The sequence below is a fragment of the Garra rufa genome, chromosome 1, assembly GCF_049309525.1.
Source record: "Garra rufa chromosome 1, GarRuf1.0, whole genome shotgun sequence".
Classification (NCBI taxonomy): domain Eukaryota; kingdom Metazoa; phylum Chordata; class Actinopteri; order Cypriniformes; family Cyprinidae; genus Garra; species Garra rufa.
In genome coordinates this window covers 22,708,916-22,729,323 of record NC_133361.1, presented here as the reverse complement: position 1 = coordinate 22,729,323, position 20,408 = coordinate 22,708,916, and the positions used below count along the sequence as shown (strand labels likewise).

General features: G+C 35.7%; 1 protein-coding gene across 1 annotated transcript; it reads right to left on the bottom strand.

The window, feature by feature from the left end:
• Positions 1–7,678: 7,678 nt before the first annotated feature.
• On the bottom strand, positions 7,679–20,378 carry tufm (Tu translation elongation factor, mitochondrial). Its single transcript, XM_073849036.1, has 10 exons — positions 20,325–20,378; positions 19,771–19,817; positions 19,516–19,654; positions 18,064–18,230; positions 17,409–17,678; positions 16,959–17,091; positions 14,300–14,404; positions 11,650–11,801; positions 8,377–8,496; positions 7,679–8,284 (listed from the first exon to the last, which is right to left on the bottom strand). The coding sequence occupies exons 1-10, from the start codon at positions 20,359–20,361 to the stop codon at positions 8,114–8,116; spliced, it is 1,341 nt and encodes a 446-aa protein (XP_073705137.1). The 5' UTR covers positions 20,362–20,378; the 3' UTR covers positions 7,679–8,113.
• Between the last annotated feature and the right edge of the window lie 30 nt (positions 20,379–20,408).

Genomic DNA, 20,408 nt, shown 5'->3' with positions numbered 1-20,408 from the left:
TTCTGACTTAAAGTTACTATTCAACCAGCAAGTTTTTTTTTTTTATTATTAGAAAGGACACAGGCTTCTCCCAGAAGATAATAAGACGATGTACAAGAGACATCATTGTGGAAAAAATATTACTCATCTTTTATTAACATTTGAACGAAAAGTGACATGTCCACAATTGTTCATACCCTTCTCAATAATCATTAGAAAAGCCTTTATTGGCTATTACAGCAATCAAATGCTTCCTATAACTGCTGACCAGCTTTTTGCATGTCTCCACTGGCATTTTTGCTCATTCATCTTTAGCGATGAGCTCCAACTCTTTCAGGTTGGGGGGTCTCCTTGCCATCACCCTGATCTTTAGCTCCCTCCACAGGGAGGCTGGGCCACTGCAAAACGTTAATGTTTTTGTCTGCTAACCATTTCTTCACACTGCTAACTTTTGCTGTGTGTTTTGGGTCGTTGTCGTGCTGAAATGTCCACTGGTGCCCAAGGACAAATTTCTCTGCAGACTGCCTGATGTTGTTGTTGTTGAGAATTTTGATATATTGCTCCTTTTTCATGGTGCCGTTTACTGTGATTAGGTTTCCTGGTCCACCGGCTGAAAAAAACCCCCAAAACATTAGGTTCCCACCACCATGTTTGACAGTGGGGATGGTGTTTTTAGTGTTGAAGGCTTCTCCTTTTTTACACCAAATGAAGGCTACATCATTGTGGCCAAACAATTCAATTTTTGTTCCTGACCATAAAACAGAAGACCAGAAGTCTTCTTCTTTGTCCAGATGAGCATTTGCAAAGGCCATGCAGGCTTTTGTGTGCTATATCTGGAGAAGTGGTGTCCTCCTTGGTCTGCATCTGTGGAACCCAGCGGTGTACAGTGTCTGTGGACTGTCCACCTTGAGATGTTGCCACCAGCAGAGCCCAGATTCATCAGGATGGCCTTGGTGGTGATCCTTGGATTCTTTTTTACCTCTCTCACTATCCTCCTGGCCAGCACAGGTGTCACTTTTGGCTTCCAACAACGTCCTCTAAGATTTTTCACAGTGCGGAGCGTCTTGTATTTTTTAATAATACTTTATACTGTAGCCACTGGAACTTCTAAACTTTTTAATATGGTCTTATAGCCCTTTTCTGACTTGTGAGCAGCCACAGGGAGATCCTTTGCCTTAGCCATGACTGTCCACAAACCAACAGCAGAGAGCTTCTGTTTTTCACCTGTTGAGTTGATTAAAACAGCTGTTCCCAATGAATCAGAGTAATTAGGATGCTTTAGAACAGCTTGGACTATTTGGAATGGTAGAGAACTGTGGATTTTCCCATAGACTGTGACAGTTTGCAAAGGGTATGAATAATTTTGTACATGCCACTTTTTGTTCAAATGTAAATAAAAGCTGAGAAATATTTTTTTCCACAATGATGCCTCTTGTACATCGTCTTATTATCTTTTTGGGGAAGCCTGTGTCATTTCAGGTCAAAAAAAAAAAAAAACTTGCTGGTTAAATAAAAGTAACTTTAAGTCAGAATTTGCCGGGGGTATGAATAATTTCGGGCTTGACTGTAAATATATAGTTGTGTTGGGGGTCTAACCTGATTTCTGTCTCTATTTCTCTTCAGATGGAGAGTCGTATGAGAACATGGAAGGGTGTTTATATGCTCAACCTCGCAAACTGACGAAGCAACTTGCCATGGAAGACGAGGGTGAGGAATGAAACACACATCTGATATTCTGTTAACTTTAATAAACTGTAACAAATGAATGTGGTAATGTGTGATAATCTCTCCTAAATATGTTTCTTGCCATAGACTACATCAATCCTGATGAAGACCGAAAACAAGATCTCGCTTTGGACCAAACAGACACCGGTAAGTGTTTTCATGTGTTTACATAGTTCCTTAAGAAAGTATTCTTATCCCTTGATTTTTTTTTCATGTTTTGTTATGTTGCAGCCTTATGTTAAACTGCTTTTTCCGCACATTAATCTACACTTCATACACCATAATAAGAAAGCAAAAAAGATTTGTGGCAGCTTTGCCAATTTGAAAAAAAAAAAAAAAAAAGAAAGAAAAAAAAGAAATACATACATTGCACAAGTATTCATACCTTTACAGCCTCAAGTCTTTTTGGTACGATGTGACAAGCTTTGCACATCTGCATTTGGCAATTATCTGCCATTCTTCTCCTTACTTCTTCACCTTTTAAGCTCTGTCAGCTTGGATGGGGTCTGGCAGACATTTTCAGGTTTCTCCAAAAGTGTTCAACTGGGTTCAAGCCCAGGCTCTGTTGGAAGGTGAACCTTCAGTCCGCCCAGTCTGAGGTTCTGAATGCTCTGGACTAGGTTTTCATTGAGTATGGGTTGAGCTTTCCTTCTACAATGATGAGTTTCTCAGTCCCTGCTACTGAAAAACAGCCCCAAAGCATGAGGCTGCTACAGGCACACTTTACTTTTGGGATGCTACTGTGCAGGTGATGAGCAGTGCCTGCTTTCCTCCAAACATGATGCTTGGATTTGAGGTTCATCAGACCAGAGAATCATTTTCTTACAGTCTGAGGGTCCTTCAGGTGCTTTCTTGCAATTTCCAAGTGTGTTTTCATGTGTTTTTCACTGAGAAGAGGATTGAGTTTGGCCACACCTCTATAAAGACCGGATTGGTAGAGTGTTGCAGTCATGTTTGTCCTTCTGTAAGTTTCTCCCATCTGCTTTTATGATCATAGAGCTAAACTAGAGTGACCATCAGCTTCTTGATCACCAGTACAACCAACCCCTTTCTCCATCAATTGCACAGTTTGGCCTGGAGGCCAGCTCTAGGAAGAGCCCTAGTTGTTCTTCCATTATGGTGAATAGAGACTTCTGTGAACCTTCAATGGTTCCCCAGATGTGTGGCTTGATGCAACCTTGTTTCTGACCTTTACATGCAGTTTTTTGACATCAGGGCTTGGTTTTTTCCTCTGATATGCATTTTCAGCTGTTAGAGCTTTTAAGATGTGTTTGCCTTTCCAAATCATACCCATTCAATTGATATAAGTGATATAAATTTCAAGTGTCCCACAAAAGGGTAAGAATGCAATGGAATCATTTAAGTGTTTTATTTCTAATGAATTTGCAAAGTTGTTACAAACCTGTTTTTTTGCTTCGTCATTATGGTGTATGGAGTGTAGATTGATGTGGAAGAAACTGTTATTTAAAGCAGTTTAACATAAAGCTGTAACATAACAAAACGTGAAAAAAATGAAGGAGTATGAATACTTTTGCAAGGCACTGTATGCACATATGCAGTGTGAAATACTGCAAAAATGTCTTTCCTTTCAGAGTCGTATGAAATGATGGCTGGACCAGACTACAACAATGACTTCCAGGCAGCCAATGACACCACAGAGGATGGTGAGTTTGTGTGTGTTTATGTAAAACATGCGTGTTTCTTTACATGTGATTAAGTTTGTAAACACTTGTTTCAGATTCATACGAACAGATGAATGGAATCCCAGTCCCATTCCAGAAAGAAATAGATGGAGGAAGAGTGGGTGAATGAAGAGATGCAGGGAACTGGAAAACTGCAGTGAAATTACATTAAGATTAAAACCTTTGAGAGCAGCTACAGGATGAATAATAGCTAATTATTATTTCAAAACGGACTGTTTACCTTTATACCTGATATTATCATTGGGCACGATAAACAAAGGCTCACAGACCAAAAATACAATATAATAGCCTACATACTACATGCTACTTACTATCCAATCTATCCCTGCATTCAGTCTCTCGATTAATATTTCACTAGAAATGTTGCATGACATATTTTAAAGGTTGACATTTCAACTGTATGTAAGTTTCTTTCTTTGTTTTTTTACCTTGAAATGAGTTTCATCTTTCCGCTATCTGTTTCTTTCCCTTGGCACTGTAAATGTCTGATCTGGGAGTTTGTATATGTTTGGTGAGCGGGTACGAATTACGGCAGCAACAAATAGACGAATACAGCCAGAGACGATTTGTAATTACGACAGTGATATTTGAAGTATTTCACTTAATTAACTCTAGGGGGCTCTAAAATCGCAAAAATACACAAAACTACCTACAGTTGGTTTTTAAAGATGTTTTGTTCAAACTGCTTGGGTGGAGAAAAATGAATTCTGAAAAATGTTCTACTTCAAAATTTAAACTCATTATTTAAATGTATTATTTCTAAATAATGAATACAATTATTTAAACACTAAAATATTAAATTACATCACAGTAGTACTTTTTAAATGCATTTTTGTTTGTTTGAAGTCTTGATTTTAAGACAATGCTGCGTTCCAGGCAGGTTTTTGAGCTGGTAAATTACGACTTCAAATCACGACTCTCAACTTTGTAGCGTTCCAGGCAAGTCACCCCAAACTGCCTGAGCGCATTTATTATTAATACATTATTTATTATTAATTAGTTTGCAACGTTATATTGTCCTAAAGTCTATTTTTTTCACTGTGTACCTACCACTTGCATAAACACCGCACCTGTAGGGGCTGACATAGTGATTTCACGGGCTATGTCACGTCAGAACTCGGAACTGGGAGTACATCGATCTAGTACGAGTTCTGTTTAATGTTTTATTGCTGTATTAATGTTCAAATAGCTGTCTTGACATGGATTTTTATTATTTTAATACGTTCCTTCAGGGTTACTTATAATATTAATAAAGTTTTTTTTTTCCAGACAGAGCATTATGAAATCATTTACTTACAGTTTGTGATGCAGCTGCAGATTCAACAAATCTTTCATCTTTCAACAAATGTTTCTTTGTGAACTCTCCATGACACTTTGGCTCATTTACAAAACAAATGCTATGATCAATCCTCAAGACCCGATCTGGAATGCCATAAAAAATAAATTATCCACTTGTTCTGTGTGCTGGGAAACTGAACGAGCTGTTTAAACCAAATGTCTCAAGGCGATTGTTCTTTCACTCCATTTGTCCTTTTAACGACAGATTCAAGCACTGGACTGTGTCAGAAAGCGAACTCACATCTGTATACTGTATCCAGTGTAGACAAGATAGCAACAGTAGTTGTAATTAGGGGTTCAAGCGCTGAAACCCTATTGTAATTGTTAGAATGGCCAAGGATTAGCAATCTCGTGTAAAACTGATCGTGCAAACCAAACTGTAAATTGTAGAGATTTGAAACTTGGAGGGATGGTAGTACTCACACCCCCGACAACACGACCAAGGCTCACCCCAATCGGCCTGACAGGGATGCTATAGCGTTCAAAAGTACAAAATCACTCACAACTTTTAAACTGTCAATCGCAGGCTCAAGTATTTTATGTAGTTTGAATCCTTGGCTCATGTCGGTCAAAACGCATGCATCAGTTATGACATTTTCGGGGATTAGTTTTTTTTTTTTAAATTACTACAGTACTTTTGCGAGCTAGTCCTAGGTTTTTTGCCTGATCGGAACCAAACCAGTGCAGGAAGATTCTCTTGAGTGGCCAAAACCCCTCTAAAACCAGCCCGCTGACCAGCTATGACCAGCTAAAACCAGGCTGGTTGACCAGCTAAAAACCGGCCAACCAGCCTAGGCTGGTTTTAGCTGTTTTTTTTTTTCACCAGGGGTGGTGCTATAAGAGGGGGAAAATGTCTATACCTATGCAACCGTTTGTCCCCCTCTTATAGCACCACTCCTGGTGAAAAAAACAGCTAAAACCAGCCTAGGCTGGTTGGCTGGTCGTAACTGGTTTAAGCTGGAAGTAACTGGTTTTAGCTGGTCTCCAAGCCTGGCCAGGCTGGAAAAGTGGCCAAAACCCCTCTAAAACCAGCCTGCTGACCAACTAAAACCAGACTGGTTGACCAGCTAAAACCAGCCAACCAGCCTAGGCTGGTTTTAGCTGTTTTTTTCACCAGGGGTGGTGCTATAATGGGGGAAAAATGTCTATACCTATGCAACCGTTTGTCCTATCAAAATGAAAATCGCTGTGCACTGTCTTGGTCCAAAGTGCCACAAGTGTCTATAAGGACATTAGCATATCTCAAAAAAAAAACACCATGGCTGCCATGAAATCAGCCACTGGGGGACTGCATTTTTCAAGGGTGTCCCTGGTGAAAAAAAACAGCAAAAACCAGCCTAGGTTGGTTGGCCGGTTTTAGCTGGTTTTTTTTTCCGCAGGGGTAAATGATTGTACATTACACAATGGCACATACACGCGATATTCAAACTTCTCATTCCAGACAACTTTGCCTCTTTGTCAATCAAATTGTTTGTTAAATAATTGAGAAAACCTACTTTTGCAAACTAGTCCTAGATTTTATCTGGAAAAAACACTGCAGTACTCAGGACTCACTATGTCAATAATTATCACAAAAATGTAGAAATTAACTTTTTGGGAATTGATAACGCGGTCGTTTAGAAAAGGGGCCTGTCCAAATTTACTCAAAATCCTATTAAGCCTAAAGGAAAAATCGAAACTTCAAAAAAACCTGGTGAGCACATGCGACAGGTGATTCTAAACAAGCATGCAAAGTTTTAAGGAAGTGGGATCACAGTTGGCGCTGCAACAGTTAAAAAGGTTTCAAAAACACTGTATTTCTATGGCAAAAATACAGTAAATTACGCAAAAAATGCTTTTTTAAAATCATTGATTTAGGTGGTTAAAGGCTTGTTAAATATTGTTAAATATTTGTGCATGTGCTTAAATGCCTTAAAGCACTTGAATCCCGGTAATCGCTACTTGCAGCTATATTTTCTATGTGCTTTTGACGTGTCGCGACACTCGTTTATTCATGTAAACAAGTGTCCGGCCTTTAAGCGACTGAGAGCCAGTGGGCGGCACCTACGGTGATTGACTACAAAGAGCTTGATTACAAATATGGTACAAAGACCTCTTACATGTCAAAAGATCAAGGCAAATTTGATTTCTCATGACCCCTCTAAGACCACATGAATGAGTTTCCTGTCAAAGTCAAGTCAAGTCACCTTTATATAGCGCTTTTAACAATACAGATTGTGTCAAAGCAACTGCACAGTATTTAAACAGAACAATAGTGTGTAAGTAACGCATTATTGTAAATAATCAATTTTCAGTTAAAGGCAGTTCATCAATGAATTCAGTGATATCATCGTCAGTTCAGTTCAAATAGTATACGATATCGCTGGAAAGTGTCCCCAACTAAGCAAGCCAGAGGCGAGGTTTTTTCGGTTCTGGTTGACCTAATTAATGCAGCCTAACAATCCTTTAACGGATTTGAATTATAATATTATGTGTAAACCAGGTTAAAGAGATGTCTTTAATCTAGATTTAAACTGACAGATTGTGTCTACTTCCCGAACAGTGTTAGGTAGACTGTTCCAGAGTTTAGGCGCTAGATAAGAAAATGATCTGCAGTTGATTTTGATATTCTAGGTATTATCAAATTGCCAGAATTTTGAGAACGCAGCGGACGTGAGGGACTATAATGCAATAGAAGCTACTATACAAAGTAGAGATTCAGGAACAGACATGTTGGCTTTTGCATAATTTTATAATTTTACACACAAATAAATATCCACTATCTCACTTTAAAGCAATAACGGGAACATTCAAAAAACTGCCCTGTGTTGCAACATAGGTTTGACACCATCTTAAAAAATACGTATACAATAGTCTATTGCAACTTAAATCATCACAGTACACTTTTGTCCCCATTGAAATTGAAAATTGGTTAAATGCAAAAGACACAAAGCTGAGTTTACATATCTATTGAATTTATTTTATTACTTTTTTTTTTTAGATAGATGACCAGAAAACAGACAGCAAAAGAACCCAATGTGTGTCTGTAGATGAACAGCAAGGAATGACAAGCCAAGCTCAAATTTTCACTTTGTGAATAACTGACAGCTCAGACTGGATAAAGGATAATGAAAGCATAGACACAAAATACTCCAGATTTCTAATCCCAGTGATACTTTAACTTGCTTCGTCGTGTGGGAAAAAAAATTGGTGGGGTTTGCAAAGACATTAGCAATCAGCACAAAGACATCCTCCTTAGCAAACAGATTTAATTTTGCAATATAAACAGAGCCGTAATTCAATTCTAGGGTGGAATTTCTAGAACTTCAGTCCAAAAAAGCTTCGGACGCCAGAGTCTCAAAGAGTTTCTTTTTTTTGCGTTGTCTCTCTCAACCCCAGTTGTATTTATCATCTCCTGACATGGGGAGGATTTCTGTGACTAGGCCCGTGCCGATGGTTTGGTGGCCGTCTCTGAGCGTGAACCTCTGGCCTTTGTCAAGAGCCATGGGCTGTCTGAGGACCAGGTTCAGAGACGCGTCCTCTCCCGGCATCACCATCTCCTATGAAAACAAAAGGAAATGAGATGGAGAGAATAAATTTAGACTGAACGATTTTGGTGCTGACACTGAATATCTGCAAAGCTGAGACGTACCTTTCCTGGAAGCAGCTCTACTATACAAGCCATGTCCCAGGTGAGAGAGAACATGATCGGCATGAAGTTTGAGCAGAATGGTTTGTGTCTGCCACCCTCCTCTTTGCTCAGGACATAGACCTGTTGACACAGAGTTGAAATGGTTGATTGGTCTGTGAAGTAGGAGACAGGTGCTGAATTGACCATATGCACGGATTACTTCCTTGTTTTAGACAAGCCAGCTAAGTCATTTCCATTCAACTGTACTGTGCCGTAATAGGAGTCTACTTTGTTTGTGTTCTCTGCATAATCCATTTACAATCAAAGAAAAGTTTTGTTTGTCTAAGAGGACCAAACGTCCATGTATACAGTTTCAAGAATGACAAATGCAAGTTAAAAAAAAATATGCGAGGAAATTGGCTAAATATAAGTGAGTCATTGCTATGATTGACCGTAATAACTGGACGAAACATTTTACAAGCTGATGTCAAAAAAAGAGCTGTGCATTAAATGATTCAGACTAAATTCAGAGTAACAAAAGTTTGTAGTAACAAGTTTGTGTTGGTTAAATATAGGCTATTTAATAGCTTTTACAGTTCAAGATAAACTTAAAAGATGTAGTTATTAAATTATATAAAATATTTCAAATTTATATCGATTCATATTGAGAGCATTATTTAATTGTTATACCATTAATATTGAATTTATTTTATATGTAGTGAACTAAAAGTATTTAAATAATTCACCCTTATAGGTTGTTATTTATTTTAATGACTTTCTGCACTTGTTATACTACATACTTCAGTGCGGTAAAAGTACTACAATTTATTATACTAGTGATTTTATAATAAATCGAAAAGTAAGACGTCTTGAAATATAAGGAGTTGAAATGTCAGCTGCAGCCAATGATTGATCCTCTGCTGCCATCTTTTGGTCATATGGGTAATTTCATGTCATTTTAATCTGAAAAAAAAAAAACATTGTTTTCCGTCAAAAGAGAAAGAAAAGTGAATCTTTGATGTGAATTTTATTGCACAGCTGTAGAGTTGAAAAATAAAGGCTTTAAAATATTACAAGATTTGAAAAATGTGTTCATGACTATGAAGGCAAGTTACTGATTGTCAAGAATACGATTAAGATGTCCTTGAAGAAAAGTTATCGCTAGCTAGCTAACGTTAGCCTAAACATGTTACGATAGTGTTTAGCTGTCAGCATTTAAATGTTTGTGTCTGAGCTTATTTATTTGAATGATCTTCTGCACTTGCTATACTATATACTTAAGTGCAGTAAAAGCACTACAATTTATTAAACTAGTGATTTTATAATAAATCGAAAAGCAAGGCCTCTTAAAAAACTAAGGGGTTGAAATGGCAGCTGCAGCCAATGATTGATCCTCTGCTGCCATCTTCTGGTTGTAAGGGTAATTTCATGTTATTTTAATCTTAAAAAAGACGTTTTCTGTGAAAAGACATTTTTTTCCATGTCGTCTTTATGAATGAAAAGTGAAACTCTGAAGTGAATTTTATTGCACAGCTGTAGAGTTGAAAAATAAAGGCTTTAAAATATTACAAGATTTGAAAAATGTGTTCATGACTATGAAGGCAAGTTACTGATTGTCAAGAATACGATTAAGATGTCCTTGAAGAAAAGTTATCGCTAGCTAGCTAACGTTAGCCTAAACATGTTACGATAGTGTTTAGCTGTCAGCATTTAAATGTTTGTGTCTGAGCTTATTTATTTGAATGATCTTCTGCACTTGCTATACTATATACTTAAGTGCAGTAAAAGCACTACAATTTATTAAACTAGTGATTTTATAATAAATCGAAAAGCAAGGCCTCTTAAAAAACTAAGGGGTTGAAATGGCAGCTGCAGCCAATGATTGATCCTCTGCTGCCATCTTCTGGTTGTAAGGGTAATTTCATGTTATTTTAATCTTAAAAAAGACGTTTTCTGTGAAAAGACATTTTTTTCCATGTCGTCTTTATGAATGAAAAGTGAAACTCTGAAGTGAATTTTATTGCACAGCTGTAGAGTTGAAAAATAAAGGCTTTAAAATATTACAAGATTTGAAAAATGTGTTCATGACTATGAAGGCAAGTTACTGATTGTCAAGAATACGATTAAGATGTCCTTGAAGAAAAGTTATCGCTAGCTAGCTAACGTTAGCCTAAACATGTTACGATAGTGTTTAGCTGTCAGCATTTAAATGTTTGTGTCTGAGCTTATTTATTTGAATGATCTTCTGCACTTGCTATACTATATACTTAAGTGCAGTAAAAGCACTACAATTTATTAAACTAGTGATTTTATAATAAATCGAAAAGCAAGGCCTCTTAAAAAACTAAGGGGTTGAAATGGCAGCTGCAGCCAATGATTGATCCTCTGCTGCCATCTTCTGGTTGTAAGGGTAATTTCATGTTATTTTAATCTTAAAAAAGACGTTTTCTGTGAAAAGACATTTTTTTCCATGTCGTCTTTATGAATGAAAAGTGAAACTCTGAAGTGAATTTTATTGCACAGCTGTAGAGTTGAAAAATAATAAAGCCTTTAAAATATTACAAGATTTAAAAAATGTGTTCATGACTATGAAGGCAAGTTACTGATTGTCAAGAATACGATTAAGATGTCCTTGAAGAGAAGTATCGCTAGCTAGCTAACGTTAGCCTATACACGTTATGATAGTGTTTAGCTGTCAGCATTTAAATGTACAACAATGCAGGTACTTAAAAATGGCATTTAAATTATATGTCGTTAAATAATATGAAACTTAATGTTCATGCCGCTATCATTATTTACAATGTTGCAATTATTATTTTTCTCAGTTTCTAATTAGAACAAGGCAGTAGATGAGTCTCAAGAGAGTCCACCTACATCTATTTGAAAATCTGGAATCTGAGGGTGCAAAAAAATCAAAATACTGAGAAAATCACCTTTAAAGTTGTCCAAATTAAGTCCTTAACAATGCATATTACTAATCAAAAATTACATTTTGATATATTTATAGTATGAATTGAACAAAAAATCTTCATGGAACACGATCTTCACTTAATTTCCTAATGATTTTTGGCATAAAAGAAAAATCAATAATTTTGACCCATACAATGTATTTTTGGCTATTGCTACAAATATACCCCAGCGACTTAAGACTGGTTTTGTGGTCCAGGGTCACAAATGAGCTTCAGCAGAAGTTTACTTATTATTCGGAAGTTCTAAAGAACGCTCCGTGCATATGGTCAATTGAGGTTTATGGTTTTAAAAAAATAAAATAAATAAATAAAAAATATCACCCACCTGAGCTTTGACCTTCTGGTGTGGCTGGATGGATCCAGGTTTGCACATCACCATGCCTCTCCTCACATCCTCTCTCTTCAGGCCACGCACTAGAGCGCCCATATTGTCGCCCGCCTCGGCCCGTTCCAGAGACTGATGGAACATCTCAATACCTGAGAGAAAGAGCAAGAAACAAAGACAATTAGAGCTAGAGTTGAACTTCTGTCTAAAGCTAAATGTTACATGTGTGTAGTTTAATGGGTTTGTTTTTCGAAAGTGTTTTGTTTTCTGGATTTGTGTCTTTTTGTGAGTAGATCCCCTACACCTGTGGACTGTCCGAGCGGGCCTATAAGAAGTTTGTTTACCACACTATTTTCCTCCCCACTTTTATGTTATGCTTTTGCTTTGAATTAATTCCCCTAATGAACTGAGCCTTTTTGTGTTGTCCCTCTATTGGCTCTGACCAATCCATAACCATCCTAGACCTCAAAAGTGATTCTTTGCTTAAAAGGCTTGATTTTAGCTATTCTTTTTGTGTGTCTGATGAGAAATGCACATCATTTGTTGATAAAGAGAAAAGGTCGGTTTTTAAAAAAAACACATATAGGACAGTAACCAAAGCAACAAACTAAATTTGTAATAATAATAATTTGTATTTTAGTACTAACTGTAAACTATTATAGCATTTATTAATGTTTAGAATTAGCTTTTTTTTTTCCATATTTTCAGTTTTTAACTTTTAGTCATTTTGTTGTGCTTTTGTCATTTATTATATTTAATATTTTTCTATTTAGCTTTAAATCTTTTGTATTTCAGTTTTAGTTTTTTAACTTTAGTACTTAAACTTATTTTATTTTAGTTAGTTGCCCAAGCTACAATGTTAAAATTTCATCTATTATAATTATTTTATTTTAATACTATAAAACACATATCATAGAACAACTGAAGCAACTTATTAAACATAATTGTTTTTTTCTTATATTTTCTTATGGTTTTATTTTTTGTTTTCAGTTTTAATTTTAATTGTATTTTTTTGTTATAGGTTTGACGTTATTTTTTGGTAAATATTTCTATTTAGCTTTAAATTTATTTTTATTTCAGTTTTATAACATTAACTTAAACATTTTATTTTAGTTAGCTGCCAATATTTACTTTATTGTTATAGTTTAAACATCACACAACAACTGAAGTTACTAACTAAACATAATAATAATAATAATAATAATAATAATAATAATAATAATAATAAAAGTTGTTGTTTTAGTATTGTTTGTACACTATTATAGTATTCGGCAATATTTTAAGTTAGCTTTCAATTGAACAATTTTAGTTCTTTAACTTATTTTATTTTAGTTAGTTGCTAATAAAACAGTTTTAATTTAATGCAATTATTGTATTATATTTTAAAACATTTCAGCACAACTGGAGCAACCTATTAAACATAATATTTTTTCCTTGTTTTAGTATTATTTATTAACTAATACAGTATTTAGTAATATTTTAATGTGCGTTTATTTTCAGTTTCCATTTTAATTGTATTTTTTTTGTTATATGCTTGACATTTTTCAGTTTTTTGGTAAATATTTATATTCAGCCTTACATTATTTTTTATTTCCATTTTATAACATCAACTTAAACATTTTATTTCAGTTAGCTGCCAAGAAAACATTTCTAAACTTCTCTTATAATTTATTATTATAGTTTAAAACATCACACAACAACTGATTAAACACATTTTAACAACAACAACAACAACAATAATAGTTGTTGTTTTAGTATTATTTGTACACTATTATAGTATTTAGCAATATTTAAAATTTATCTAATATAATTATTTTATTATATTTTAAAACATGTTTCGAAACTTATTAAACATAATATTTTTTCTTGTTTTAATTTTACTAATATACTATTATAGTATTTAGCCATATTTTAATGTGCTTTTTTATATTATTTTTATATTTTCAGTTCATTTTAATTATAGTTTTTTGTTATGTGCTTGCCATTTTTATTAGTTTTTTGGCAAATATTTATATTCAGCTTTAAATTAATTTTTATTTCAGTTTTAGAGCATCAACGCATTTTATTTCAGTTAGGTTCTAAGGATACATTTCAAAGATGTTCACCTAATATTTTTGTTTTATTATTATAGTTTAAACAAAGAAAAAGAAAACAAAAAAATGACTTTATTCAACAATTTCTTAGACTCACATGCAAGAGAGGAAATGTTTGAAATAAGTCATTATTTTAGTTTTCTTTGTGCACAAAAAGTATTCTTGTTTAATCAATAAGTAAAATTATGATTGAACTATTGATTTTGACAATGTCCTTATATATTTCTGGGCCTTAAAATTTGTCATTTGCATAGCTATCTAAGCAAAGTCAGAAAGCTCTCGGATTTCATCAAAACTATCTTAATTTGTGTTCTAAAGAAGAATGAAGGTCTTAAATGTTTGGAACGACATTAGCGTTAACAATTAAATGACAGAATTGTAATTTTTCAGTGAACTAACCATTTAAGAATAACACCACCATAAGCACCAAAGCTCAAGGACATGGTCAGATTTATAAAAAAAAAAAAAAAAATTGTGTTTCCAGTTAGCTTGCCGTAATAGTGGTTAATACACACAATTTCATGCTTTCAGTTTTACATATGTTAATATTTTCTCACCAGTGATGGTGGACTTAAAGCAACGATTGTGTCCGAGAAATTCACATTCATCTCCCTTCTTGATCATTCCTCGCTCTAGTGTGCCACTGACCACAGTACCACGACCTGCACACAGGATTCATACAGTTAAACACACAAACATAAAAATGTTTTCTTCATTCTTCATATCATACAGATACTAGGGATGCACCGAATGTTCGGTAACCAAAATTGGCCGAAAATAGCAAAAAAAAAAGCTCTTTCGGTGACAAATTATACAGAACAATGACGTGAAAACGATCAAATAGAGGCACGCACAAATGCAGCAAACATGTCAGCAGTGTGGAAGCATTTAAAACCGTCAGAGAAAGATGCAAAAATTATTACAAGTACCGACAGCGGGAGACTGTTTAGAACCGCATCGCATGTCATCGATGAGAAGAGAAAGGGGTGATTGTTGCTGGTTACTGTGTGATGACTGAAGTCACGAAATGGCCTTAAACCATTAGTAAATAAACTACAGAACGTTGTCCAATACACGCACAAACTGTATTTATTCTGACAGTGCTGCACAAGCTAGAGCCCTGCAATTGAGCCCGAGCCCGTCGGGGCCCGACTTTTTTTTGCCCCTAGGGCCGGGCTTCGGGCCAATTTTCACGTCATAACTTGCACGCATATCGGGCTTCGGGCCTGCTTTAGAAAAAAACTTAAAAAAAAAAAAGTTTAATGAGATTTAATGCGTGAGTCCCCCGGAAGCGCCAGTGATGCCTAACTCGCGCATAGCAGAGTATGAGCGGAGCGCGGAGTGGAGCGGTGTGATTTTGAATGGAGGAAGGAGCGGATTTTTTTAAAAGTCGGAGCGTCATAGTTTTCACTCTCTTCAAGAGCGCTCCACCACCGCTCCATCATGAGTACAATTCATGCCAATGGTCCATAATATAACTGCACATTAAGCAGGAAATCATATGTTAAACATGTTTAGCTAGAGATGGATCACTCAAATCAGAAATAATGTGATCTGTAGGTAAAATAACTGACGAAAACGTATTATTTTCATTACAAACTTTGCACTGGATAAAGCAGCAATACTCTTTTAATGCTGACAATTATTAGCTGTGGTCGGAACAAATATTGCACACTAGTGTTTGAAACTCTCCTGTTATTTTATTTTATTATATTTTATGAACAGGACTGTTACATTTCAAACATACTTAATTTTTTTTTTTTTTTTTGACGCGGAGCGGTGTTTCTGATATCAGTGAGTGAGGAGTGGAGCTGGAGCAGAGCGATTATTAAATGCAAGGAGCGCAGGGGGAAATTGTTGCCGCTCCACTCCGCTTACATACTTTGCGCAGCAAAGAGATTTTCAGCCACGTGGTAAAGTTGTGTTTTTGAAGTTTTCTATATTATTATTTATTCTTTATATATTTGTTCATTATTCGTTTACTTTACCACTGCGACTTTGTATGTTCCGGTTTTGCGCAGCAGAGCTGCCTGCCCTGTTCGAAATGCCTTTGTTCTGAGATGGTGATAATAAACTTTAAATCTAACATTGTGATATATTGATGTTTGTTTTATATCTGTGGATTGCATTGTAGACTAGTCAAGTGTTGATTTGATATATAGGTTAAATTGAGTAAACTCACTGTGGACCACATACCGCTTGGATATCCATGTCACTTAAAAAACTAAAACTTACATTTAAAAAACAAACAAACAAACAAAAAACTCCAAACATTTCTCTAAATTGTTCTGATAAAAAAAACGAAACGAAAAAACAAACTTTCTATTAAATACGAATCTGGTCTATTTTAATGGCTGTAACAGTATAAGCTGTTCGGCGGAAAAAAAGACGGGCTTCGGGTCGGACTCGGGCCAAAATTTTTTGATAAGCTGTCGGACACGGGCCGGGCTACAGCCTGTGCATTTCGGGCCAGGGCCGGGCTAGGGCTTAGATTTAAGGCCCGTGCAGGGCTCTAGCACAAGCTACTTAACCAGGGTTCAAAGTCCAAAGCGTGAGGAAAATCTACGTAATGAGAATCATTCATAAATCTGCTGCTGTCAGCAAAAAGTAGTACTGAGGTCTTATTGTGGGTTTCCGCCAAAATAAAAGTCAACATTCATAAATGTTAGCATTGTAATTTTACTGTTGTTCTGTAAAATAAAATAAAAAGTAAGACAAAAATAATGCTAACAATCATTACAACAGCTCTATTAAAACATTTATTATAACATTCTATTTTGCTCAGCAAGGCTGCATTTATTTGTACATTAAAAAACACATGCCTGATTCAAGAAAGTGTTCTTAAAAACGGCCAAAGAATATTATTTTACTAACTTCTTAATTTTAAGTTAAATTGTGCTTTGTTGGTAGGCTATAATGTCTGGTAGAATGTTAAAAATGTTCAGTGTTAAATAAATATTTTTTAAATTGTTGTTTTGTAATTGATTTTTATTTTTTATTTTTTGAAAAGCAAGACAAAACTGTAAAAAGCACATTTTGGCTATTTAATTTATGCAATGGTGAAAAAAATAATGGCAAAATACATGGGGAAAAAACATGAAAAACCGTGTTTGGTAATCGGCCTTCGGCCCAGTGTTTAATTTTGTTCGGAATTTTAATTTCAGTGCATCCCTAACAGAAACTACATCAGCAGTACCTCAAGAAGCAAACACACACCTGGAATAGAATAGACTCCCTCTATGGGCAGCAGGAATGGTTTCTCCAGCTCTCTCTTTGGCAAAGGAATATATTCATCTACCACTTCCAAAAGCTTCATGATGGAGTTAACACCCAGCTCTGGCTGTCTGCTCTGAACACACACAATTGTAACAGCAGTTTGAAATTTGTGATTCAACAGTTCAAAACAGATCATTCCAGTCTCTTCATCACCAGCTATATACATAACAATAAAAAAATGTTTTCTATTTGAATATGTTTTAAAATGTAATTTATTCCTGTGATGCAAATCTAATTTTTCAGCATCATTACTCCAGTCTTCAGTGTCACATGATCCTTCAGAAATCATTCTGATATGCTGATTTGCTCAGTTATTAGTTGTAATGATATTTCACAATATTACTGTATTTTTAGTTTTTTTTTTTCTCCAGGATCACTCTCTATCCTTACCTCTAGAGCACAGAGTGCCGATCCAATGATAACTGGTGTGTTTTCGCCATTATAGCCGTACTCTGTGAGCAGCTCTCTGATCTCCAGCTCCACCAGGTCCAGCATCTCCTTGTCCTCCACGGCATCGGCTTTGTTAATAAACACTACCACGTGCTCCACGCCGATCTGGCGCGCCAGCAGGAGGTGCTCACGCGTCTGTGGCATCTGACCATCGGTCGCCGCCACCACTAGGATGCAGCCGTCCATCTGAGATGTGCCTGTGATCATGTTCTTCAGACAGAGATAGCATTTATAGTACAGAAATAATGATTTATATTATATATATATATATATATATATATATACACACACACACATACACACAATACAGTTTTTAAGGCTGCATTTATATGATCAAAAATACAGTAAAAACTGTAATATTGTGAAATATTATTACAATTTAAATGAACTGTTTTCTATGTGAATATATTTTCAAATGTAATTTATTTCTGTGATGCAAAGCTAAATTTTCAGCATGATTACACCAGTCTTCAGTGTCACATGCTCCTTCAGAAATCATTTCTGAATCATTTCTAATTATCAATGTTGATAACATGCATTATTTTAATTTTAAATAGAAATATCTTTACTGTCACTACTGTCAGATGTACAATACCTTGACGTAATCAGCATGTCCGGGGCAGTCGGTGTGAGCGTAGTGTCTGTTGGCAGTGGTGTATTCCACATGCGAGGCGTTGATGGTGATTCCTCTAGCCTTCTCTTCAGGAGCATTATCAATATCCTCATAGGTCTTATAACGTGCACCGCCGGCCTCGGCAAGGACTGATACAAAGAGACGATGAAAATACAGTCAGTGCACCACTTTTTGATTAGCAAGAGATACAGTTGAAGTCAAAAGTTTACATAGACCTTGCAGAATCTACAAAATGTTAATTGTTTTACTAAAATGAGAGTGATCATACAAAATGCATGTTATTTTTATTTAGTACTGACCTCAATAAGATATTTCACATGAAACTTATACATATAGTCCACAAGAGAAAATAATAGTTCAATTTATAAAAAATGACCCCGTTCAAAAGTTTATATAGACTTGATTCTTAGTACTGTGTTGTTACCTGAATGATCCACAGCTGTGTTTTTTTGTTTAGTGATAGTTGTTCATGAGTCCCTTGTTTGTCCTGAACAGTTAAACTGGCCACTGTTCTTCAGAAAAATCTTTCGGGTCGCAAAAATTCCTTGGTTTTTCAGCATTTTGTGTATTTGAACCCTTTCCAACAATGACTGTATGATTTTGAGATTCATCTTTTCTCAATGAGGACAACTGAGGGACTCTCAACTATTACAGATGGTTCAACACTCACTGATGCTCCAGAAGAAAAAAAAATGCCTTAAAAGGCAGGGGTAAAAATTTTGAATGGAATGAGGATGTGTACATTTTTCTTATTTTGCCTAAATATCATTTATTTTTAATTTAGTATTGCTCTTCAGAAGCTACTTACATGCTCCCCAGAAGACAAAATAAGTTAAATTTACCCCAATTTTCAAATTCAAAAAGTTTTCACCCCCCGGCTCTTAATAGACCATTTTTCCTTCTGAAGCATTAGTGTGTGTTTGACGCTTCTGTAATAGTTGCATATGAGTCCCTCAGTTGTCCTCAGTGTGAAAAGATGGATCTCAAAATTAAACCGTCATTGTTGGAAAGGGTTCAAATACACAAAAAAGCTGAAAAACCAAAGAATTTGTAAGACCTGAAGGATTTTTCTGAAGAAACTGTTCAGGACAAACAAGGGACTCATGAACAACTATCACTAAACAAAAAACACATCTGTGGATCATTCAGGTAACAACAAGTTTTAAGTATCAAGTGTATGTAAACTTTTGGACAGTGTAATTTGTATAAATTCAACTATTATTTTCTCTTGTGCACTATATGTAAACATCTTTTATGTGAAATATCTTCTACAGGTCAGAAGTAAATAGAAGTAAAACAACAACATGCATTTTGCATGATACCTCTTATTTTAGTAAAATAATAAACACTTTGCAGATTCTGCGAGATGTATGTAAACTTTTGACTGTAAAACTGTAAAAGTTGTCAATATACCTTTGGTGATGGCGGCGGTAAGTGTGGTTTTGCCGTGATCTACATGACCAATGGTCCCGATGTTCAAATGGGGTTTACTACGAGAGAAAACCTTTTTCGCCTCTGCTGCGAAACTCCTTCGGCTTAGAGGAACTGCACACTGAAACAAACACAAAAAAAATCCACATGATCACAAATAATACTTTTTTTAAATCAAATTTTAATCAAATCTTTTCTTGTGCGAAGTTATGGACATTTAAACATGAAAACACCCACCAGTTTGTAAGAGCTGTGCAGTAAACTCGGGGAGGTCAATTGCAGAGCTGGAAAACATGAGGGAAAATGTCAAACACACAAATCTAAAAAATCACCTACATAATATTTACAGTGTCTTATGATTCAGAAACGTGTCCAAACAATATTTTAACAATTAAAAACAGGCCTCATTGTCACATGAACCTACCACAAAATCAATGAATCAAAGTCTCAGCCTCTTTGTTTAGCTGTCAAAAATAGCACCGAGACTGAAACAACCCTAATCCATTTTCAAGTCTAATCTTGACACAGCACAGGCTCTCAATTATATATTCAGGCACAACCTGATGCTTTACTGTCATTAACGTTGCTGTATCTATATGGTACATAAGACACAGGCTGAGGAACTTGACCTTGCTTATGGAACATACGAGCATCCTTCCTCTAGCCACAATAACAGTCACGTCCACACTCACATTCACATTTAAACGTGTAAATACTAGATCCCGCACGCAAAACGTGCATTAACACAATATGGCACGCGAAAAGAAAAATAAACACATTTTGTAACTCACCGGACAAGCATGCGCGGATACCTACGAGCGCAGCCATTTTGCGGACAATGACAAACGCGCATGCGCGGAGACATACACATACGC

Excerpts from the sequence above, each read along its gene's own strand:
- tufm (XM_073849036.1), bottom strand. The coding sequence starts at position 20,361 with ATGGCTGCGCTCGTAGGTATCCGCGCATGCTTGTCCG. Across the intron at positions 17,679-18,063 it reads GACATGCTGATTACGTCAAG|AACATGATCACAGGCACATC; the intron begins GTATTGTACATC and ends CTCTGTCTGAAG. Across the intron at positions 8,497-11,649 it reads ACCAGAAGGTCAAAGCTCAG|GTCTATGTCCTGAGCAAAGA; the intron begins GTGGGTGATATT and ends CTGTGTCAACAG.